Here is a 26,292-nt window from a genome sequence, read left to right on the forward strand (position 1 = left end):
TATATCAGAAATTAAATGTATTTTTGTTTTTAATTTCTGACATTTTTAAATGTACAGTATTTACAATTATCAGTTTTTTTTTCTATTGATTCGAATAAATTATTTTTAAATCACTATATAAAAATCAATGTAGTTAAGTGATCTAAAGAATTGCTGCTGTCGGTGTTAAATCAAAATTCAAAGATGTTCTAAGTTTTAAACACCAATCAGAATAAAATATACATGATTTTGAACATTATAAAAAATTAAAATAATATTGATATATGAAACTGATGGTTCTCAGCTTGAAATAAATCATTTAATGTATTCATCATCATCATCATCTTTTTGCCTGTTCCATCATGCTTTTACTGGGTCAGGAGAACAAGTCTCCATTTCTTTCTATCATTCCACGGCTTCCTCTGACAAAACCTATCCCAGTCTTCTTCTCTTTCTATTACATCTTTCTTGATCTGATCTCTCCATCTCTTTCTTGCTCTTCAACAAAGTGTATAACCTAAAAACGGGTCTTCCCCGTGGTTCGGTTATACATTTTGATGAGGATTCGTTTATTCCTCATCCTTATCATAAGGTCAAACAAAGTAGTTTGGTCATCTGTTGAGGACGGGGAATGAACGAATCTAGCCACTGTTATTTATTCCTCTACACCAGGGGTCACCAAACTTTTTTCACAGCGGGCCAGGTAACAGAATGACAAGCGCAGGCCGCATAACCATTTTATTCAATACAGCACACTGAATACACAAAAAATAAAGACAACCAATATATTTATTTACACAAAACACGATCGCTGCAAAAAGCTCGTAATCGCTTTTCTTAGAAACTTCATTGTAGATACTTACACAAAAAGCGCTCTGATATCCAAAGTCGCAAAAAGTCGCCGAATTTTTTATTTAGCTGATTTTCCTAAAAATTATATTATTGTCAGATGTAAGAAAAGTAAGATTGGACCACTTCTGGCATTTATACTTACTATGTATAAAAAATTAAAATAAGTGTAAATTTATCTACAACTATGATATTTCCATATAAATAATTATATTTTACTTCATTTGTGGCACAGTTTGGGGACCCCTGCTCTACACGTTTCACTCCAAGTCTGCTCTCTTCACATTTTTCACTCTATCACTTTGCGTCTTTAACAATGTAATGGATGTTAAAAATTTCATTTCGATCGCCTATACTCACGTTCCTTTCCTTCATACTTAATATATTCATTTCCTTTATTTTCCTATAGCATACTAAATAATTAATCTAATTACTAACTTAGCATTAGTTTCCACATTTTGTTAATAACCATGGTATGTCTACAAAACAATTTTGGGGTCTTCTGATTTTCAAAAATCGAGTATGGGTGAAATGAACGTCCTCACTTTATATTTAACTTTTAAAAAATTATAACATTTTAAAAGAATATGTGCATTAATTGAGATTAATCCAGTTTCAGTAGAAAAAAAGTAGCAAAATGAAGTGTCTTTCAAATCACAACTTTCGATATTTGTCTCTGCTATCGTTTATATCGATGTGGCATATGCATCGATTTAAAGATTTAAATATCATCGGTTAACATTCTAACTTCCCGCTAGTGGCTCCGAGTTCAAAATAAGATCACAAAATGTAATTTAAAATTAGATATGTCTAACACCTTCATCGTAAAGTTTGGAAGGTGAGTGTGAAATGTTAGTCAGGAGAACAAATCTCCATTTCTTTCTATCATCCCACAGCTTTCTCTGACAAAACCGGGATAGGTTTTGTCAAAGGAAACTCCCTGACTCACTCAGAAACGCCCATGCTACAGTAATAACAAGATTTTCGTTGCCATTTTGTTTTCCTTGCGAATTCAGACAAAACATAACATCATTATCAATTTTGTTAATTAATAATTTATTATTTTTCTCTAATATAAAAATGTCGACAGCCGTTGCTAAAATGATCAAATTGCCAATCTTAATGAGAGCTTTCTTTATAAAGTATTCTTTTTCTAAAAATATGATTTTTTCTTAAATACGTTTTATTAAATTATAACTACTCTTATATATCAGGAAATACAGTAATTTTCCTTTTGACATATTTATTACATTGTATGTAACATCCCACTAATTCTAAAACTTTTCTAAAATTATTAATAATATAATTCTACATTTTTCTTAATTACGAAAGACAGCATCTTTTATTTTGCTTATATGAGCCGTTGATTTTGAAAGTGGGGCAAGTCCATTTTATGTTATTGCTAGATATTTAATGGTTTGCATTCGAATGAGTTTAAAAATATTCGTAAGCAGTAATTGACTTATTTTATATTTTTTTGATTTTATTTCGTGTAAATTTAATATGTAATAATGGTTATCCGCGTTAGGTGAAAAAAATCGTGGTTTTGGTATGCGCCAACGGACTTGCCTTACTTTCAAACGCAATGATTTGGTGAAAACGTTGCTTTTCTTTGAATGGAATATAGTTATAACAAAAAAATTAAATATTTTACTTATTTACTTATTTATTTTATTTCAACATTTCATACTTTTTTCGAAAAGCTACAATAAAACAAAAAATAAATTTAATTTTATAGAAAAAAAAGTGAAGAAAATAATAAAAAATATTTAGTAATAAGATGCATGAATATACAGTAGAGCGTCGATTATCCGAATCAATTGGGGACTGGGGTTGTTCGGAAGATCGATGTTTCGGATAACCGATCATGTACGAAAAAATATATTAATTTATCCCATCTTGACATTTTTCTCCGTTGCGTGTCGCTTCGCGTTGAATTTTCGTCGATGTTAAGCCTAACGAAGACTATTGTATCGTTAAAAATTATTTTTTTATTTTGTACGAACAAAATAAATATATTGAAAAATATAAAAACAATAAAAAATAATACTTCAGAAGTTAATTTAGTATCGAAAACGTAAAATATTTGAGTAGCCCAAGACATAGCCAAAGATTGCAGCGCCACAGCACTGGCGAAAATTTAAATTTGCCGACTGGAATTCTTTCGGATAATCGACGCTGTACTGTAATTATATTTCTTAGTTTAGATGGTGCATATTTTTAAAGTATTCGTGATAAATTGGTCATACATAGTGTAATAAATCCATCAAATCTCCATATTTTTATTTACAGTGGACTTGCCTTACTTTCAAAATCAACTCATTGTAAATATCGTTGACGATATAAATTACTAGTAACAAATTTATACTGTTATTAAAAGATATTTATTAAAAACCTACATTTTATGTTAATTTGTAATAAAAATTACCTTTAACTAGTTTTTCACAAAATGAACTTGCTCCACTTTCAAAATCAACGGCTCATATATTGAGTTTTTTAAAATATGCTCGTGGACAGAGGTGTACTGGGGAGAGGAAGAAGGGGAGGGAATTTACCTTTCCGTAAGCTATTGATAAAAGTTTTTAGATCTATATTATATATATGTATAAATGAAGATGTTTGTTTGCTCGCTACACACTCCTAGGCCATTCGACCAATTATTACGAAACTTGGCATTTACGTTAATAAACTCCTAACTTAGATAATGCCGTAATCCCACCCCAAAATATTAATTGCCTTTCTATATATTAATTAATTTCTGTCTACATTGGATTGGCTGACTTTGTATGTAGCGCCATCTATTGGCAAAAATTTTTTAAATAATAAATTAAATATAATTCGTATAAAAAACAGAAATAATTTAAAAAATAACAAATATTATATTCACTTAATTACTGCGACAATGATATAGCACTAAGTAGACACGCTATATTATTACTGCGATGGTAGCAGATAGCACTCACCTGCATGGAGTTGAAAACTATATAAGTTTTCAACTATATAATTTTCCACAACTAACGACTCGAATTTTTTTCATTTCTGAATGCTACTTTCTTAATTTTATTAAGTGCCCACAGGTGGCCGGCCTTTTTTATTTTTTCATTTGATGATTATCATTTCCCCTATTTGGGGATCAGAGTCATCCTTGTCCCGCTATCACATCACAAGGAGGACGATTTTTTATTTTTATCTTAACAGAATAACAATCTTAACTATTACAACAAACATAAATAATTTATAAACATAATAAATTCATGACAACGCTCTTGTTTGTCTTACATAAACCTGTGGCTTTCCGGTAGAGTAGGCTTTAGGGTTAAGTTGTCCCCAGCCTTTACATCAGTATCCTTCTTACGAAGGAGTATAAGTCTTTAACGAGAATCTTATCCCTTATTATTAGATATAAGTCCAAGTTGGATTCAATATTCCTTTTTTGATGTAACGTAGAGATTTCTATCCTTTCTTTCTCATGTTTGCTACACTTTAACAGTAATGATTAATATCTTGAATTGCTTCACCACATTCACAATCCACATTTCTCTTCTTTCCAATTCGTTGTAAGTAAGCATTACATTTACCATGACCCGTAAGCAACTGACTCGACAAGTAATTAACAGGCAGCCAGCAGAGTTCTTTTGTACGTTCCTCTACGCTTGGCAGTAGCCAGTGCGTGTGTCTTCCTTTGCTTAAGTTAGACCATTTCTCTTGCCACTCCGAGAGGGTAGAGTTCCGTGTAATGTTTTTGATTCCAGAGATAGGAAGCTTGTCATATTCAGTGGCTGTTAAATAGGCCGCTTCCTTGGCCAGTTGGTACGTTCTCTCCTTTCCAGTTATTTCAATATGGGCTCTAACCCATCTGAATTTAATGTTAAGCTTATGAGCTTTTATTATGGTTTTCATATTTGCAGCCATGGCGCTGCTATCAGTAAACTGCTGCAGGGTACTAAGCGCAGATTTGCTATCTGTGTTAATTATGATTTTATCAGAGTTGCATGTCGAGGCCACCCACTGGGTTGCCTTCTCAATTGCCAGTAGTTCGGCCTGGAACACCGAACACCGATCCCCAAGCCTGAATTTTTATTCATGGATCTGGTTATTACCGCTTATTGCAATGAAGGCAACCCCAACTCTTCATTCAATCTTTGAACTATCCGTGACTAGTTCAACGTCTCACTTTTCATTTTCATTAGCTATAATTATATATCTACGGTTATATGGACTTGGCAGCATCGCTGCTGTTGGCTTCAGGTCCAAATCCGCGTTTGAGAATACCATTCCGTCTATAGATATCTGGTTACCTCTTCTACAATCGTAAAGGGTGGCCTTTTCTTTTATTACTAAGTCAATTGGGAGAACTCCCGCCACAACCTCCAAAGCTTCAGTAGAAGCTGTGCGGTACACCTTTGTGAGTCGAAGCAAGGCACACCTCTGTGCACTGTACAGTTTCTTTTTAATGCTTTCTTTGCTGACCGCTGTGTGGCAGGCAACCGCACCGTGGGATAAATGCTTCCTTGTATATTACATTGAGAGCTTCGTGGCCAAGTCCCTAGGTGGCCTTAGCCACCCTTGCCAGTGCATTGAACATATTTGTACATCTGTCTCTTATTGCATTAGGGAGCAAGTTAGTCTATTATCCAATACTATGCCCAAGTATTTTAGTTGCTTTTCCATCTTTATATTCTCACTCCCCATTTTCAATGTTGGTATTCTTTTATGTAAATCTGGTGTTCGTCCTTTAGAAAAGACAATTGCTCTCGTCTTCTTCGGATTAAATGACAGCTTCAGCTGTTCACATTTTCTCATTATTTTACCTTGTTCGCCTGTAGTTTCAATTTCCCTCCTAGAATTGACACCAAAAACAACTATGGTATCGTCTGCGTATGCAAATTCTGTTACTTCTGGATGTTTATCAAGTCTAAGTAATTGATTGTAGGCCAGGTTCCAAAACAATGGCCCGGAGTTGGAGCCCTGAGGGCATCCTCTATTTAACTCTCGACTTATATTTCCCCCATTGAAATTGTAGTTGATGCTGCGATCATGCAGATAATCCTTTACAGCGTGATAGATATTTTCAGGGCATTCTGCCTCCCTTAGTGATTGGAAGATTAGGGGCCACCAGGTATGGTCAAATGCCCCCTTTATATCCAGGCTCACGGCGCAACAATACTTTTTACCTGTTAGAATCCGTTCGATTTCGTTCACAACCTTATTAACTATATCATCGGTACTTTTATCGGGAAGGAATCCATATTGCTTCTCGCTCAAGAAAGGTGGCTGACCTGTGGGCACTTAATAAAACTACCGAACTGGTATACGAAGTGGATAAAACTACTGAAAACTGGTAGTTGGTCGTGAGTTTTCGCATCGCCAACGAGCTGGCCATGTGGAGTTTTCAGGGTTTTCTTCACGTTAGTAATTATCACTAAATAGGGACTGCCTCTCTCGAGAGGCATCGTCCTTCTTGGCAGATCGTTCGCGTCACGTTGCCATAATCAAATAAACTAAATTAATTCTAATACAGTAGAACCTCGATTATCCGACTCAATTGGGGACTGGAGCTGGTCGGATAATTGAAAAGTCGGATAACCGAAAAGTATGAAAAAATCCATTACTAGTGTAGTATATTATTATATCCCATGTAATTAGTATATTAGTATATTGCTGTTAACCTACTTCGCGTTGAAGTTTAATCGATGTTAAGCCTAACAAACATTTTTTAAAATAATAATCGTCGCTATTGTATCGTTAAAAATTAGAAAATTAAGTCTCGTTTAAATACTAGCTCCCTTTCATGATCGAATGAGTGTTGCCAGCTAAAACACGTAAAAATAATATTAAAGTAGCCAAGACATAGCCAAATATTGTAGCGCCACATCACTAGCGGACATTTGAAATTTGCCGACTAGGACGGTCGGTTAACCGAGGTGTCGGTTAATCGGGGGTCAGATAATCGAGGCTCTACTGTAATTTTTCTATAAACCTCTCATGTCTTTTGTAGGTACTGGTCGTTTTAACGCATAATTTTTAAAATTTATGATTTATAACCCGGATGTAACAGTTACTGCTACGGGTACTTTATAAACCCGGGCAAAGCCAGGTGTAACAAGCTAGTATATATATAGGCCTATGTACAGTGTAATCCCATTTGAAAGTTTCTCAATTTAACGTTTGCCCCATTTACGTTCATTTTTAGTTGTCTTGATTTATATTTCCTTCCTAAAAATTAATATAATTTAGACTTAAATTTAGCATTTCTCGATTTTACGTCAAATTTCAATTTCAAGGAGCAATTTTTTTAAATCGCACATCCGAATGCGATTTCGATTTAACCTTTACAGTAGTGGTTCTCAACGTTTCTTGTGTCGCGTACCCCTAAAATTCCCACAACACGATGGACTCATAGAGTTCCACGGACCACCAGTTGAGAAACATAAAGAATCCCGTGCATCCTCTTTGCCTACGGTGTAGAGGGTGCAACGAATTCTCTGTACTACATGTATAGATTAATATTATGCGAATAGAAACTTTTGAAAATCACGCGGTAAACTTTAGCTGCATGTTCCTGTTCCTGTACCAGATATTGATCAAGCCCGTGGTTGTCCAAGAAATTTACTGTTAGTAGTTACGGATGTTGAAAACAACTATTATAACCTTTGTAAGTTTTCCCAAGAGTAGTTAGAAAAACTATCACCTAAAAGGCAGTAAAAATTGAAAAACGATTTCTTCATTAAAGGCACTTCTACCGATATTTTAAAACAATAATACTCACATTCTCAATTTTCCCTTTTCTAGAAAAACTTGGTGTTAAATGACGTGTTAAGATCATAAGCCGGCAAGCAAATAAGTTTGAGGGAGGCAGCACCATCTTAAATGTCTCAGGGACACAGGGACATTAGCAGCGCTATTGCAAAACAAAATGCCAAACAAACAAATGCAAGTGTCGCTCTTCTGATAAACTATGCAGTTCAGAATGCCACGCTAGTTTGAGTTGCAACAATAAATAATTAAAAATTTTGAAAAGAAAGAATTTTTAAATTAAATTAGTGTCATGTAGTCTTGACTATCAACAATGTCAAATAGCGTTAGTCAGTAATGGGTATGCCTGGGGAAAGTAGTGCAGTACGGTAAATATCCTCTGAATTCACAACGTAATCCGAATGATATGAGAATTTACGTTAATACTTAGTCAATAACGTTCTTGCCCTACTATATTGTGGGTTAACGTTATATTGTAAACCTGCTACTAACGTTAATGACTGCTTAACATCATTGACAGTATATAATTTATATGTATATATAAAGCTATTGTCGGAGCCACCTAACGATGATATATGGATACTCTTCTTTCGAGGATGCTATAAAACTATAAAAGTTATATTTATTAAAAAATATGATTTATTGGATAAAATGGATTGGATTTCATCNAGACACGGCGTAAACAAAACATAAGGTTTATTTACCTTGGAAATATACAGTCAGAGAACAGCACAGTACAAGTTCGCAGAGACATTCCGCCATTATATAATAAATTATATATCTTTTACATTTTTAATATATTTATCACAAGCAATTACGATTACGTTAAATTTTGATATTAATCTCTGTTTTGTTGAAATCTTGGGATGATCAGATATCGTATACATACACACTTGGCTTATTTCTACCCATTATGTAAAGCTTAAATGATTCATAAAAATGCTATTTAATAATATTCTATCCAGCTTTATAATTGTGATTAACGGTACTTTTAATTACAAAAATTATTAGATGACGATGTATAAATATAATCTTATTTCATTTATTCTATAAAATAATTCAAAATAACATGAATATGATTATTTTAGTTCTCATATACTGTTATATTCCAGTTATTTTATAAGTTATCACACAGAGAGACCTATCAAGTATAATATACATCATTCTACTTCGACATCTAAAAGGCATTTCCGCACTTTTTGCTGTGTCCATCTGTGTTGCTTCGGAATTTTATACAATACATCGAGACTCAATACATTTCTAAAATCATACACTTATTAATATTTATAGACTATGGTTCACTGTCGACAGTTACCCACTACTACATAAACAGTATACTTCAATTTTAAAAACTGTAATTAATATAATTGACAATATTTAACCTTAATCTATTAAGCTAGTCGGTAGACATAGTAATATGATTATTTGTATTTTCGTTTGTGTAGAAATCATCGTCGTTTTTTCTATGTTCCTCAAGAAATATCGCTTCTATTCTTTCTTGTAAAATTTGACCATGATTCTTTAAATCATCTTTCTTCGATTCATTCATTCTCTTCTAATCCTTCTCTGTTATAAAAAGTCTGACTTCAATTATCTTGGTTTTCGAAAGTTTGTATTCTTTTGTAGGAACCTCTGTTTCGGTTTGTGAAGGTTGTTTATCTTCTTCATTTTCATCAAATAAATCTAAAGCGATTTTGAGCGTTCTGTGGGTCTGCTTTTTTTACTGATGTTAAACATCGATTTTATCGATAACTGTTGGCTTCCGGAATACTGAATTGCCAAATTTTTAAATTTGTTATTTGAATCATAAATCGATATTTCATAAATCGATATTTTTGGTGTTTGGAGAATGTGGTAAAATGGATTAAGTTTGCTTGATTTATGACTAATTTTTCTTGTAAATTTATGACTCTTATTGAGTATCTGTAGTAGTCTATATTGCATTGATTTTTGATGCGAGATAGATCAGATTTATCTTTTTGTATCTGAAGTGATTTGTAATTATTTGTAATTTCACGTTTAATGACGTTTTATTCACAATAGCCTTTTCCTCAACTTTTGTTTCTGTTCTGTCTGGTTCAACAGTACATGACAAGATTCTATTGGAGCGTTATAGATTTTAATCAAAATATGCTCAGATTTCGAATGAAATACTATTAGAGTAGGTAATTGATCATCGATATTTGAAAAATCTGCAATTGGCTCTTCTTTAAAGATTTGTTGCTGAATGAAGTGCTCTATTGAAGATACAAAAGCAATTGGCCTGTTTTTCCTTCCTTTTGGATAGAGAACTATCTTCTTAAAAGCATAATTCAGAGTCCTTTGGCATCAAGATAAACATTGGTTTTTTTTGTAAACCGAAGATGGTAATGATGAATCTAGATCTCGTATCAAATTACTTTACTTTTCATCAATGATTCCTTCAGATGTCTGTTGTTGCTGCAATTCAAATGGGAAAGACGAAATCATTATTGTTAGTGATTTGTCTTCGAGTTTGGCAGGCTGTGAAATATCAGTTGCAGAGACAGCAACAATAGTTAATCTTATTTTTGGTTGTTTCGCATCGAGTTGACATTTCATAGGTATCAATATTGGATATGATGATAATGAACAATAATGAAAATATCAGCAAAACAATAAAAATTAATTCAGCAAAAAAATAACTGAAAAATCAATTTAAATTACAAAGATGAAATTTTTTATTAAAAAAGGAAAAATGTATTTAGCATTTAATGTTACCAATCGATTTATGAAATGATAACCTTTATTGTAAAACAATCAATGCACCAGCTTAGGCCGGATGAAAATGTTAGGCCCGGATGTTAAAGTGCAAGCCCGCCGCTCTGGGGAATCCGGGATAGAATCCAGACAAGTCGAAAAACCCAGGAATTTTTCGAGATGGTCCATTCTCACCACTCGGCCGCCCCATTGTGGGTCTGGCTGAACCCATAGTGAAGTTGCTAAAAAATGGCCCAGTTATTGTCCACGGGGGAGGAAGTTAAAAAAGTCGCACGTGGTATTGCTTGGAGAACTGTAACGATGCTATATATGTCGTTATCTGGCCTAATAAAGTTTTATTTAATATTCAATAACATGTGAGTTGTCATGGACCTAAAGTTTCGAATTATTTTTGGGAGCTGCTATCAGCACTATCAGTTCGGCGCAGGACTTGAATCCTCGGTCCGGGTTGATCTTTCCCTCAGATTTCTAAGTTATTTCATTAAGTTCAAAATTAATTTCTGATTTATATTTACACAATAACGCTGCGTAACGCCTTTTTAAAGGACAAATTTGGATATTTAATTAATAAAAAATTAATTTTAGTGTAGTCTGAGAAATAATCCGACAATTTTGGCTGACGTTTGATTCAAGACAATGAATAAACAAATATTAAGATCATTGGAATGAAGACGGATTGGATCGATGGACTAAGGCAACGCAACACTTGGACGATCTGACAAGGCGTGTTTCGCTGGAGAACTTTCTATGGGAAGCTGACCCCTATTTAGGTGTCAGACCCGCAAAGAAAAACCTAGAAAACTCCACGTGGCCTGAACCCATGACCAACTACTGTATTAGCGTTCGATGGTTTTTATCCATTCGTCTAATGGTGGACAAGTGTTGTAACACTACGTCATGAGGTTCTTGAACGAAACTAGACACGGCGTAAACAAAACATAAGGTTTATTTACCTTGGAAATATACAGTCAGAGAACAGCACAGTACAAGTTCGCAGAGACATTCCGCCATTAAATCCGGGAACACAGCACAAAAATACTCTTCGCTAGAAGCGCCTAACAACAGGAAATTGGCCAGAAGAAAAGTCGAAAGATGGAGCACGTTGTATTATTTGTTTATCACGAAAATGCAGTCATTTTTTTTTTTTTGTCTAATTTTTTAAAAATAAAATTTGAGTTATTAAGCAATAAAATTTTATTATTCGAAGATGTCCATAAATTCCCTCCGCATTTTTCTTGAAATTTTTATTTCTTTCTCTCTCTCTCTTCTTGTCAGTTTGTCCAAGTTTCAGTAAATTTTCTTTCTTTTCCGGACATCCAACTGAACTCAATCCTCCTTAAAACCCTTATCACTTTATAGATGATAGATACCATAATTAGAAACGAAACATACAAGAAATTTAAAATAAATATAATAAAATGCAATATAAATTTTATTTCATTTTTCTTGAAATTTTTATTTCCCCTCCTTTCCTCCTTGTTCGACTTGTCAACCCTTCTGTCCCTTCTAGTGTGGATGTCATTCATGGACAGCCCCGTATTTGGGAAAATAAAATAAAATAAATTTATATACTGAGCTTTGCATTACTTCAGACGGTGACGCAGCGAGAATATTGCCAATATTATCGCTATGTCACAGCCCTTATTGATTTAATAAATAATAATTACTTATTGTTTAGTAAAAATAACTTGAGATTTGGCGTGTATATATATTAAAGAGAAAACTTGTATTTTACTTTTTCAGCCATATACTGTATTATGAAACTATATATATAGTTTCATAACCGGTGTGCCGCGGCCACTGGTGTGCCGTCACAAAGTGTAAGGTGTGATGTGAACTTTTACATATTTTATTAATTTCAAGCTTTATTTATATATTTTTATCACAGTTGCTGTGCTTCTTATGCTTGTATTTCAAGTGTTATCTCATAAGTGCCGCAGCACTTAAGAAATAAGATGATGCTCGTTTATTCTTTATTACAAGCCACGCATTTTTATGTATTTTAAGAAATTAAATGTAAAATAAATTTGCTCACGGGTGTTGATGTTTGTTTAATAATAATAATAATAATAGTTAGTGGCATTACGTAATTCTATTAATAGTATCATATCATACGCTTTTGAGGGGAATAACATTTTGGTGTGCCATGTTGAGACATGTCTAGTCATGAGTATGCCGCGAATAGAAAAAGCTTGCGGAACACTGGTATATATTAAGCTTATATATAAAAACACCTGTTGAATTTCTGCATTAAGTTAGTCACTTATGGAAGCTTCATACGAAATGTATGCTTTAATTTGTACAAAAACAACGAAATGCCATTTTTTGTAGTCAAAGTATTTGTCGTATTTCTATTCATTTGATGAGGGCTTATGTGCCAAAACATATAATAGAGTTTGAATAATGTAATACTGTTGTGAGCAATTTGGTGAGATGAAAATATTATAGAAGTAGCCATTGTTTTTGAATATTTTTCACATCTTATTAATTCTGAAAATTTATCATCTATTTCAAAGAATTTGATAATTAAAGATTTATTATACTCTATCAAAGAATACTTTTCAATTATTATACTTTTCGACTCTAAATCCCAGTAAAGAGAATTCATGGATGAAACGAGGAGAATAAATACCTTTGGTCTTTGAATACGTTTTGTATTAAGTTTTATTACTGCAAAAATATTCACTGTCTTATGTCTACAATTCTACTGGACAATTCTAACTTTTTCCAATATTGCAAAAAGTTAGAATTGCAATTGCATAGGAAAACTTTGCAAATACCAGAAATTCCGGTTTTTTAATGTTTCAGTTTTTTCTTCATCATAAATAGAAATAAAAAATTAACCTGTTAAATTTCATTATTTACAGATTGCAACAGAATTTTCAAATTTTAGTACCGGTACTATCACTTAGAATAGAAGCAGAATTTTGTTTTTGGTTTTATATTTGTGTTTGTTTGTTTCCATTATCTATTCGTGTAGTACGTAAATAATTGGCTTAATTAGCTTTTTTGTCATGCGAAAACACTGGAATCGAATGCGCCAAACCTTTATTTACCAAATCAAACTATAATACATTCTTCAATTATTACCAAAGATAAGCACCGTAGTATGGTGCAGCTGCATAACCCAGAGCTGGGGCATAACCAAGTGCAGTAGTCGCTAATGGAGCAGCATAACCTAATGCCGGAGCAGCATAACTCAGTGCTGGAGCAGCTAATAAGCCTTTGTTAACCGCAACGGCAGCGGGGTCCTTGGCAGGATCCACTCCAGGTTCGTTGGTTTGGATGTTGGCACGGAAACCAGCTCCGTCAGCCACGTAGTTGACTACTCTTCTTCTTCCGTCGGCATCTACTAATCCGTAAGAACCGACTTTATTTCCTGCAATATCACCTGCTTCTCTTCTGAAGGTGCCTCCTGTAGCGTGACCTTCATTATATCCAAAGTTGTAATTGCCGATAGGCTACAATATTTAAGTTAAAAATTATAAACTGTTTGTTAATCGTTTCAGAAGTATTTTAAATGTCTTATATTAAATGTCTTACATCTTGATTTCTATATTGTAGACTAGTTCCTGTTGAAATAAGTCCGTAAGGAATAGGTACAGCCTGAGTCGCTGCTACCAAGGCAATGACAATGAGGATCTGAGATAAATACATTGTTAGTTTATTAAAGTTTAAGTATTACAGTTTAAAATTTTCGAAGTTAACTAACAACTTACCTTCATGTTGATTGAATAGAAGCTGTGAGAATGAGTTTCTGCAGTGTATTCGTCTCTTTTATACTAGATGTCTGATGCAATATCATCGGTTGTTTTTATGAAGATGGGAATGACGACCTCCGCCACTCCCCAGTACTACCTAACCCAATTAGGTCGATTACCTTGAAGACTTGAATATAGTTGATTTTGTAGACAGAATCTTTTAAAAAATGAAATCGTCAGATGCAATGTCAACGACTACTCATTTTTTTTTTAAATTGAACGGAATATCCTCTGCCACACCTCAAAATAACTAACTAAAACTGGATCATTTTACCTTGAAATTTATAAAGCGATCGTCGCGTTACTTTTGTCATTTAAAAAAAAACCTTTAAAAATTTTGTTTTATTATTGATAATATTAGATTTCATCAATTTACCAAATATTCTAGAGCATGAAAAATATTTTAAATAAATGAATTTAATAAAAATAATTAAATAAATAATTTTAATAAAAATAATTAAATAAATAATTTTAATAAAAATAATTAAATAAATAATTTTATTTTGCGAACAATAATTTTGAAATTGATTGTTCGCAAAATTAATAAAGATTGAGATTCACGAAAATTCGACATTTGGCATTTCTGCATTGCAGAAATAAAAAAAGGATCTTACAGCGTTATACAGAGAACTTCTTTAGCGAATAATAGGATATTTCCTCATATGGAATATAAAAGTGATTGAGAAATGTTTAAACAGATTAAATAAATATTAATTTTTCTGACCAAATAATTTCCTATTGAATAAGCATTACTTTTTATTGGAGGTAAACTAATTTTGAAAAGTCATACAGTAAAACCTGTGTAAACCGGAGTCGCCCGGTACCGAATATTTTCTCCGGTTTGGCAGGTTCCGTTTTCAACAGGTATTTTTTAACAGAAAATTGTTTCGTTTCGAAGAATTTTATTAAAACGGAAATTTGCCGTTTAAGCAGATTTCCGTTTTAATCTTGTTCCGTACTATTCTTCATTTTATTTTGAAAAGAACATTCTAAGATTTTTATCTATTTCTCAAAATAAATTATTCTAGCTCTATTTATGTGCACTGTATTATCCGTAAACAGAAAGCGATGATTAAATGAAATATAGGTATAATAAAGGATTCTAGATTCAAATGTTTGGAAAGTAGTTTCCAGTAGACTCAGATTCTCGTTAATCCGGTCAATCCTTGCAGAGAGGTGCCAGATTAGCGAGAGCGCCTGATTACTGAGAGTGTGTGGGCCTAAAGGCAATGAATGATATGATCTGTCTCCCTTTGGTACTTTTTTTTTTCCTTTTTTTGGAGGAAGGTGGGCAAACAATGTGGTACTCTGATATGCAATACTGTTCAAAGAAATAAAACCAAGTAAACAGGAAAACAGGACATGTGACATAACTAACATTTGCATGAAAATGGAGCACGTAGGCGGTTACATTGGACAGTATGCCAAATAATTAATTGAAAGGCCGGATTACCGAGAATGTCAATTGTATAAAACTTGATTACATTCTAGCAATATTGTATACTTTTTAATATTATATGAATTATAATTCAATATTAATTTGGTTTACGGACTTTTTTGAGGATTTTTTTAAACATGCGATCAATTATTTATTTATTTATTTTATTTAATTATTTTTATTTTATTTAAATTATATTCAAAATGTAAAGATAATAGATAACATTAAACGCTAGCGAGTAAAGAATAATAAATTTATTTACTTTCATGGTTTTTTGTAATAAATATAAATTAGAAAAAATGACCTTCAAAGAAGAAAGTTGATTCAGATTTTTAGATAGTTATAACTCGTTTATTTTCTTTCTTTGCAATTAAAAAATTTTAAATTATTTTAACATTTAAAACCTTTTAATATAAGCATAAATTACGAATTGTGAAGTTTTGTGTCCCTGGGAGGAATTTTTCGAGGGTGGTTAGTCCCGGATATTTTGGCTCCTATTCGCGACCTCCCTATCCATTGTGTGCATGGCCAACATGGTTTTATTCCTATGTGACATATAGACGATCTGCAGAGAGGGCAATGGCTTCCCGGAGATCTCATATGGGAAACTGGCCCCTATTTACGTGTTACTAACGTGAAGAAAACCCGGAAAACTCCACGTGGCAGTCTATTGACGAAGCGTGAACCCACGACTAACTAATCAGAGTTCAGTACTTTTATTTACGCGGCCATTGTAGGCCTTGATAAAAAGGCCCCAGAGAATAAAAAAAACAGCCATCTGTAGGTCAGTTTATCATAGGAAATCCTTCCGAGTGACACCTCCACTTGCAGATCATTCATGTATTTCGTTGCTTAATTCCCGTGAAAACCTGTATAGACGGTAATTTATTGATTGAGAAGTTTACACGATAAATTTAAATTTTTTTCTAACGTCCTCGTAAACTAGTTATTTGCACGAGTTTACTTTAACATTTGACCATAGAATTAACTTATATGTCAACTGAAAAACTTTTTGATTGCGATAATTTTTAATTATTTTATAGATTTATTCGGTTCCATTTTAGAAAGAGAATATTTTTATTAAGTGAAATAAGTTATTTTATTTCAGTTGAAAGCTGAAAGTACTGCATTTCTTGAATGAAATAGCGTTAGGGATCAATCTAGAAATTTTTCATTTTTACATCTTTCGGAATTTTAGTTTTATACACACCCTAGCCTGTATGTGTAGGCTACGGAATGTATAAAACTAAAAGTTAACAGAGATATAAAAAGACAATAGAGTAAGTATATCAATAATAGACAGCAAATCTCACTATTATTTACATTTATAGACTAAACTTATCTACAGAAATAGATAAATTAGAATATGCAGGCTTTTTCGTCATTATTAACCTTTGTATTCTTTGTAATATGCAAAATTAATTCTTTGAAATGGATCTAGGGAAGTATTTTCGTCTAATTGATATATAATAATAATACATAATAATTTCTCTTTTAATCATAAAATAATCAACTAGAGCATTTTCATAGAGATTGTTAATAACTACAAAATAAATATCATCGAATAATATTTTATATGAAATTGCTTTATAAATCATAAATACTATTAAAATTATAATGCAATGTTCCGCATTAAATGAACGATCTGTGTCTTTAACTAACAATTGGATACAATTAACAAATTCTAAATTAAATTTTTTAAACAAAACTTTTATTTATCCCATGTAAACTATAATACATTCTTCAATTATTACCAAAGATAAGCACCGTAGTATGGTGCAGCTGCATAACCCAGAGCTGGGGCATAACCAAGTGCAGTAGTCGCTAATGGAGCAGCATAACCTAATGCCGGAGCAGCATAACTCAGTGCTGGAGCAGCTAATAAGCCTTTGTTAACCGCAACGGCAGCGGGGTCCTTGGCAGGATCCACTCCAGGTTCGTTGGTTTGGATGTTGGCACGGAAACCAGCTCCGTCAGCCACGTAGTTGACTACTCTTCTTCTTCCGTCGGCATCTACTAATCCGTAAGAACCGACTTTATTTCCTGCAATATCACCTGCTTCTCTTCTGAAGGTGCCTCCTGTAGCGTGACCTTCATTATATCCAAAGTTGTAATTGCCGATAGGCTACAATATTTAAGTTAAAAATTATAAACTGTTTGTTAATCGTTTCAGAAGTATTTTAAATGTCTTATATTAAATGTCTTACATCTTGATTTCTATATTGTAGACTAGTTCCTGTTGAAATAAGTCCGTAAGGAATAGGTACAGCCTGAGTCGCTGCTACCAAGGCAATGACAATAAAAAACTGAAATACGAAAGCATAGTTTTTAAAATAAATATTAGTCTATATTTTATAAAAGTAAAATAATAAATTATTTTTATCTAAATGATAAACTTACTTTCATATTTACTAAGTGAAGAAGTTATCGAGATTGATCTGCGAAGACTGTCTGTTGAGAATGAGTTGCTCGCTTATATTTATATGGTGAGGAATAATTCGAGATGCGAATGACGACCTCTGTTACACCTAGTACTATCGAACACAATTCAGTTGCTTACCTTGAGAATTCCAAAGTAGTCATCCTTTCAAGTTCATTGAGTCTAGTGCAATGTCCTCGACTTCGTTTGAAGGACTGATGGACAGGACAGCCTTAAAGAACAGCGTCGAATACGAAAATCAGTTGTCTTCCTTGAAATATTCTGAATAATTATTCGTTCAGATAATAAAGAAAAGTCTCTCTTCAAGACATGCTCTAAATTATAAATATAAATTTTATATTTCCTTGAATTGAATAAAGCATTTTATAAGTTTATATCAAATTTTCGCACGTTTCGAGATGATTTCTCATAGAAATTAATATTTAAGCCGTACTTACTTAATAGCAATTTTATTGTAATATCCTTTATATTGGTATGTTTAATATGATAACTTATAAATAATAAAATTGTCTTTATTATAAAAAATATAGCAGGGATATTTAAATAATGTTTATTTTTATTTATTATATTTTATATATTTGATTTAAAATAATTCTATAATATACTTTTTCTTCCTTTTTTCTCATAGATAACATTATAGTATAATTTATTGTAAAAGCTTAACTGATTATTTATTCAAAATAACTTATGAACATATTTTTTAAAAAGGGATTTTACTCAATCAAATTTTTAATTAAGCAGCTAATTGTAAAAATGTCAGTGAATGTAAATAGATCTATATACTGTACGTTTTTCTTCTAACATAATTTGAAATGTGAATAAGTTCATATGTGCATTTATGTGTGTATATTGTTAGGCCTATGCACATATGTGTGTGTACAGTAAGATACGTTAAATTTTATAGTGAAAAGTTGTGGGTATTTTCCGTTTGTTTTGTACGAAGTTCTACAACTTAAAATTGTTGAAAGTTGCAAAATAGTTATAGTGAGTGATAATGATAACAAATTATATAGTAAATCGTCATGTTATCACTATAAAAGCTATAATTAATGTTATAGTAATTCCTTTATCTTGCTATACATATCCCACTACAAAGGAAATGCACATGCCCACATCTTTTCACTGTCTAAAATTTAATTCATCTAACTGTACAGTATATGTTGATTTATTTATCCATTATAATTTATTTATAATTGTACATAAACAGTTTGTAAATGCATTTTAGAATAGGCTAAATTTTAAGATCAATTTTCAAATTTTTAATTTACTTCAACGATAATCTCTTTTAATACTTTTAAAGTCGGTTTTAGACAAATGAGATTTAATTAGCTGCTGAATATGTAAAAATATTATTAATAGAAACTACTAATTTCCTCTTGACATCAAATATCTTCAGTTTCTTTAAATAATAACTTGTTGTCCTTGAAAGAAAAAGTCTACCCCAAATCAAGTTAGTTTCGAATAGCCAGTGAAATGCCACACCTTTAAGAAGAAATAGCATTTTTCCCCTCTCTAAAACATCTGGTCGACCTTTTAAAAACTACAGGCGAGAAAATTCATGTTATTCGAAATTTACATAAAGTGGGATATTTCAAAAATAATAACAAATAACTTAATATCTGTTAATTAAATTAAATAACACTTGAAAAATAATTAATTTTATTATTTTTATTCATTTCATAGCGTTTTTATTCATATATTTCATTTAAAATAATTCATTTTATGGTATAAAATAGCTTTTCGTTTTCCAAGGTTTTAATTTTATGCTTCTCTGCATGGCCTTGAGCGCGCGACGCCATGCAGAGAAGCCTCAAAGTATTCGCAGAGTTTCTCGCATCTCGCATTTGTCGAAAGATCTATACTATCTTCATGTTGATTTTCTTTAATTTCATCAGATAATTCAGCAACAATTTGGCATATTTCAGATGATATCATCATAGCATACACTGTAATTTCCTTGTAAATTACCAATCAGTTTTTAAACTTTTCTATTGACATATCTTCTGGAGTGTTATTTATGATCTCCTTATCAACAGGCACAACTTCATTTTCAGGTGTCTATATGAATTTATGTCTATGAGAATTGTTTAAAAATTAGTGATTTTTTCTTAAAAAAATGGCCCCTTTTTAAACAATTCTTAGTGTCTTCTCAGACTCGAACCTACAATATTGCAAGACGTAATGCGTCTAGTAGAGAAATTCTTTTAGCAATACAAGCGAAATCAGTTCGTCTTTGACTATAATCTAGATTTAAAATTCTTGTATACGTTTTCTTCTGTAGTATGCCTTTAAGTTAGATATGTTTCCTTGTTGTATAGACGAATTAGTGATATTATATTCACAGAAAGTAATATTATTTTACTGTTTTTAATGAAATATTATTAATATATGAATGTGCTGTAAATTCTCTATTCAAAGAACAATCTTTCTTTTCAAGTTTATATTCTATTTAACTAACCAGTTGTTAAAACGACACAATTTCAAGTTTATCTTCGAGGACAAATCTTTTCATTTTGCTTTGTTTCTTCCTTTATGCTGTGGAATGCAGTGTAAAGGAAGACCCAGAAAGGATCATCTTTTTTTGATCCCAAAAATAGTCCAAAAACTTAACCCTTTTTGAAGAGGGAGACCCAAAAAATCGGAATTTATTTATAAAAGAAGTGTATTTATTTTTACTTATTCAAGTTGTAATCACAATGAGTGCATTGCATAAAACGGAGAGCGATGCAAAGCACTTAACGAGACGTTTTTTCGCTGCTCAAAACAGTTTTTGAATTCATCAATTTTGATGCCTTTTAGTGCTTCTGCCGTTTTTTTTTTTTTCTACCTCTTTCACATCAGAAACTTCTCTTTGAAGACTTTTTTTTATCTTGGGAAACAAAAACAAGTCGCGCCGGGCGAGAGGGTTGAAAAGGGAGGATGAAGCATGGGGTCATACTGTCTTTGTCCAAAAACTGCTGAACACTCGGCTCAGTATGGGCAAAATCGTTGTCATGTTGAAAACAGTACAGTATAGTAATACCCCGAACTTACGCGATAGGTGGGACCGAGCGGTAACCGCATAAGTCGGGGTATAATTTCGCATATAAATACATACAAATAATTTTTAATTGGGGCCGGAGACTAAAGAAAACAATAATTTAGAAAAAAATGTTTAATAAAATCTTAGATAATACATATGTATAACAAATTAGGCCTATATTATTTTACAATTTTTCACATTTACTTGATTATTACGCCATAATTTTAACATTGTTTCCATCTCAGCGATAATACTGTGACGTTTACGAATGATGCTTGAATTTAAAGATTGAGCATTTTTCACAGCTTCGAGAATTTTTTCTTTGCCTTTTATAATTGTTCTGACCGACAATTCCGGTAGATCAAACTTCTTTGCCAATTCATAAATTTTCATTTTTGTATCGAAGTCTTTAATAATGGGTACGTTCGTAAAGTCAAACGAGTTAAACGCGTTAGTAACGAATCGTTCGAAAAGTCTAACGAAATAGGAATAACGATGACTTCATTCTCGCTTAACTCGTTCGACTTTACGAACATACACAATGTTAAATTTACATTCCAAAGATAAAGTTTTTCTTTTCTTGTTTGATGCAGAAGAATTAGTTCTACTTCGTTTGGATGACATAGTAGAGTCTCTCAAGTCTCCGTAGATATAACAAACACAGAAATAAATAACACAAAATAAATTGTAGCTATGTGTGGATTCCGCGCGACACATCCGAACATGTAAGCTGAACAATAGTGTGGGGGGAGTGAGTAATCAAGGGTTGCGTGGCGCTCAAACAAAAGACGAATCGACGAGATTTGAAAATCGCGTAACTCCGGGTTCGCGTAAGTCGGGGTAGCGTAAGTCGAGGTATTACTGTACTGTACTTTAATTTCATAGTAGTGACAAGCAGAATCTTCGACAACAGCAAACAATAGGCCTATTGCACTGGCGCGTTATTCTATGGGCAAAAAGGGCAATTGCCTGGGGCCCACACCACAAACCAATCTTTTATAAGAAAATATTTTCACCCAAAAATTTTCCCAAAGAAAAATGTCTTAAGTCAACACTGTAGAGGATATGGGCCTCCTAATTCAAATTTGCCTGGGCGCCCATGAAGCTATAACGCGCCACTGACCTATTATATGCAGTATTGAATGCGAGTTTAAAAAAACGGTTAATGTATTAAGAGTAATCGGTATTATATATTTGATTATTTAATTTAAATATATTCTGATTATTGTGATAACGTTTTTTATTGGAATGACCTGGCTTATAGCCTAATTGTTATTATCTGTTTTATCAGTTTGCTATTATAACGGTTTATGTAAATATTCTGTCTCACCAAAGAATGCGCTTCACCGAAACATGTGATGCCATTCTGAAAGCTTCTCATTAACTACTAGCACCGTTCACTACCGTTCGCTAAAGAAAAAGTTCTGCTGATTTTAACGTTTAAAAGTTATTTAGGCCTACAGGTTACAACATATTGATAAAGCTATTAACTCTGCATTCGCCAACGCTCTGTTACATGACTGGATGATCGTATCGCTGTCTATCGAGTTAAAATAATTAAAAAGTAAACGCAACTTCAGAAATTCTTGTAGATGAATTGACCCGGACTTGTGTCTCTCGTAGGTCTTTAGAGGGGACATTGTGACCTAGGCGAATTCATGATGGGCACGGAAAAGGGTAAGAAGACTCTTCCTTTTCCAGGGAAAATGAAAAGTATCACTTTTATTTTTAAAGTTGTTAAAATTATGAGTTGAAAATTTTACAAATGTAAATTTTATTACTAGTTTTCTAAAATAATATTAAGTGAAATTTAATTGATTTTTTTATTGAAGAGGGAATGTGACTCTACTGAATATAAACGTAAACGTTTTTGTCGTCATATTTTCTAGCCAAATATTCTCTTTCGATTAGATTTTCGATTCGTATTTTAATTAATTTGATGCTAGGATTGAATCTGTTTTTTAAATGTTCTTTGATTTTACAAATAAGTTCTTTGTGTTGCAGTTCCTTTGCAGATTTCATAATTCTTACTATTGCCGCTTCTATTTCGCACTTCCTGTCATCGTTTATTGTATCCTGACTCGCTTTATCATCATCGATTTTGTCCTTCTTTGCAAATGATTGTATTTTCACTCGATACGATTCGGAATAAAATGATTCGTTTACAATGAAATTATCAGCTTGCTGTATTGGTAGACTTTCAGGATTTTTGTTTAAGATATTCTGCGACGGAGTACCCGAAATTAATGGCTGCAACGCTTTTTCTAGATCCTTTTCTGCTATGTTTGTTTCTGCCAACATTTCTTGAAACGATATGGTCTTTTTTGTATTAAATAACACTAAAATGTACATTTGATATGTAGAAACCTGAAGAAAATATTTCCTAAAATTATTTTTTATCATAGAATCTGATATAAACTTTGAATCGTCATTCTTGGTATCGGCGTCATTTAAAACCACTCCATAGAACTTGGAACTTAAATCGGCCCAACCTAAATGACTTTGCAGAATTAATTTTTGGCAGCGATGCTCTTTAAGGTAAAATTTCTTAAAAGATTCAAAGATTTGTTCGGGTTGTTTGGGTAAATTACAGATCGTGGTAATCATTGACGTTGGCCAAGTTCCAGGAGACAAAATCTTCATATTAAAATCCATCGAATTTAAGTTATCCGTTTGAGTCTTGAACTCTTCCGTAATGATATCGGAAACCGCTATGTCTTTTATCATTCGCTCTAATTGAAAAGTGTAATAGTTTCCGCATTCTGATTTTAGCTTTGAAATAATTTTTTCTTCGTAATCATTCGATACTTTTTTCTTGAGTAAAAGTCGTTTGGCTAAATGATGTCTGTAGTATCCTAGAAATATATCTTTATCTTGTAAATAACGTAAAAGCACTAGAGTTTTATTAATTAAATATTCTGTTTCCTGTTCGGCAACATCTTTATGTTTATTCTTTAATTTATAGTCTAAAAATAGCGACAGGTACTCTGCACACTTGGAATTTAAATTTAAAATATATTCGAAGTCGCTAGCTATAATTTTATGTAGATATTTATCTGAATTGAATGATGTCAACAGCAAATGATCAACTTTTTCTAACAAGTTTATTAATTCTTGTACAGAAATTAAGAAATCAGATTTTCCCTTTACTGTGTCTTCTATTAAGGAATGTCCAACGTTTCTCACATAAGAACTAATATATTCTGCCATTATCATTAGACAATCTTCGGTTTTGCAAACTAACTGATACATTGAAGCCAAATCATTTATTTTATGAAATTTTAGTGCATTGATTATATCCGAATTTTTCATTTCTAGTACAGATGTAATATTTTTTCTAATTAATTCATCTTCTAAAACTTCTAAAATGCGTTTTTCGCTTGTTTCGGTTAGACATTCTCTTGCCCTATCCAATTCTTCTTGAAATCTCGATTGAACCTTTTCTACATAAGATTTTACATCGTTTTCCGATAAAAATTTGCAACTCTCCTCTCGATAAAACTGCTTAGACTGTTCCAAAAATGCATTTTCAAATTCTTCTTCGTATAAAACATTAGAATTTATTCCTAAAGAAACAAGCATACTGCAAACATTTTTAAGACTACTTCTATCGATAGTTTTTCCTTTTCTTTCGGTCATGATCATTTGAAGAAGAATGCTACGAAGATTGTTAGATATACCTTCGTGTTTTATAATCTCTTCACGGAAAAGAATCAATCCTACATTATACACGCTTTCCAGTTTGTTTCTATCCACGTACGCTCGGTCTAAATACATAAAAATATCTCGAATCATGACCATTTCTACTCGAAAATCATTCCATGATTCGATGAGAGTTGACAAAAAGTTGTTTCGAAGAGAATGAAGAATTTCTTTGCGTACTTCATATACTAAACGGTTAGTGATGGCATCTTTTATATTTTTGTACAATTCTTTTCCGTAATCATTTCTGACCATTAAATATGCGTATTGATATAACTCTTCAAATTTCAAGTGAGCGTTATTCTTCTTCTGAATGTCTCGGATTGCACTTTTCAGGAATGGCCATAAACTATTTTCAGAATTTTTGCTATCCATCGAGAAAAATTAATTTTTAATTTAAGCTCAAAAAAGTTCTTGTTGCTTTATTAAAAATATTAATTTTTTTCATTATTAAATAAACAAAGGTAACATTGTAATGTTACGTAACATTAATTTCTTTTCTCTGCAATTTATAAAAAAGTAAATGTAAATGAAATGCAAGAAAAACATCTGAGATGTAAAATATTGCGCGAAGTGAAAAATTATGACAATTTGGATGACAGTCAAATTTTTTCTTAGGTGTTTTTCTTTGGTAAAGATAAGCTTGGCGCTTCATGAAGATAAGTGAAATGTAAATAATATTAATACAAACAAAAATATTGGGAGTACCGCTTATAAAAAGTTTTAATTTGCATAAATTTGAGCTTTTGTTATTCTGGATAACATTTTGAATGAAAATTATTCGTTTCGATGCAATTTTAACCTCACAAGCATAAACTTAAGCCGTAGAGGTAAAACAGCTCTATGGGGAACCCCGTAAACTTTGACCTATCGACTCGGAAGTTTAGACAATTTCCATATTGAACATTTGAAATAATAAACCAAAATTTACAGTGTAAACATTGAATATAATTTTTTCCTGTGGAGTTTTTCCTGAGTAACATTTGTGTCCAGCGTAGCTTTCCTACGCTCTATACCATATTTGATAGACTTGATAGAGTTACAAAATTTTAAATTTACGCGAGCATTAAATATTTTAGTTAACAGAGAACAGTAAGGCACTATTCATCTATTATCGATTTCATGAAGTCCGATTTTCGCTGTAAAGCCTCCATCATCAGGTTTTCTTCTGCGATATAAAGGATAATCGTGTTTTATCTGAGTGTTTTTTTTTTAATATACAGTGGGTGATCGGTTAACGAACATAATCCGTTCCAAGATTTTGTTCGCTATCCGAATTGTTCGTTAACCGATTATCGATTTACCGTAGGTTTTAATGGGAATTTAATTAATTCGTTCTGGAGACCTTAAAAAATAAAAAATATATACCTTCTTACTACGTTTATTTATATGTAATAATATAGCTACATACATACACAGTGTTGCGTTTTAATTAGTAATGTTTTTTTCTGTTTGAAAGGGTTAAAGAATCTGTCTAATGTCGATTGCTTTTCTCTCTTCTTCACGATTTTTCGTAAGTAATTAATAGCATTGCAATTGTAGAAATCCCCAAGCCTCAACCTGGTTTGGATGCCATTCTAAGACCGTTGTTCTGACATCCTCCCAC

General features: G+C 32.3%; 1 protein-coding gene and 1 pseudogene across 1 annotated transcript; both read right to left on the reverse strand.

The window, feature by feature from the left end:
- Positions 1–13,316: 13,316 nt before the first annotated feature.
- LOC111628563 (cuticle protein 18.6-like) lies at positions 13,317–17,928 on the reverse strand. Its single transcript, XM_023372387.1, has 5 exons — positions 17,923–17,928; positions 17,730–17,834; positions 17,277–17,647; positions 13,867–13,990; positions 13,317–13,784 (listed from the first exon to the last, which is right to left on the reverse strand). Exons 1-5 carry the CDS (start codon positions 17,926–17,928, stop codon positions 13,410–13,412), a joined length of 981 nt encoding a protein of 326 aa, XP_023228155.1. The 3' UTR covers positions 13,317–13,409.
- Positions 17,929–22,447: 4,519 nt separating this feature from the next.
- Positions 22,448–25,147, reverse strand: LOC111628556 (annotated as a pseudogene).
- Positions 25,148–26,292: the final 1,145 nt, after the last annotated feature.

The sequence above is a fragment of the Centruroides sculpturatus genome, unplaced genomic scaffold (assembly GCF_000671375.1).
Source record: "Centruroides sculpturatus isolate CEXI.00-Female unplaced genomic scaffold, Cexi_2.0 scaffold217, whole genome shotgun sequence".
In the NCBI taxonomy this organism is placed as follows: Eukaryota; Metazoa; Arthropoda; class Arachnida; order Scorpiones; family Buthidae; genus Centruroides; species Centruroides sculpturatus.

Coding starts and splice junctions, on each gene's coding strand:
- LOC111628563 (XM_023372387.1), bottom strand. Junction 13,991..17,276: donor TACTACGGTGCTTATCTTTG/GTAATAATTGAA, acceptor CTTAAACTTTAA/TAAACTAACAATGTATTTAT. Junction 13,785..13,866: donor TACAATATAGAAATCAAGAT/GTAAGACATTTA, acceptor TAAATATTGTAG/CCTATCGGCAATTACAACTT.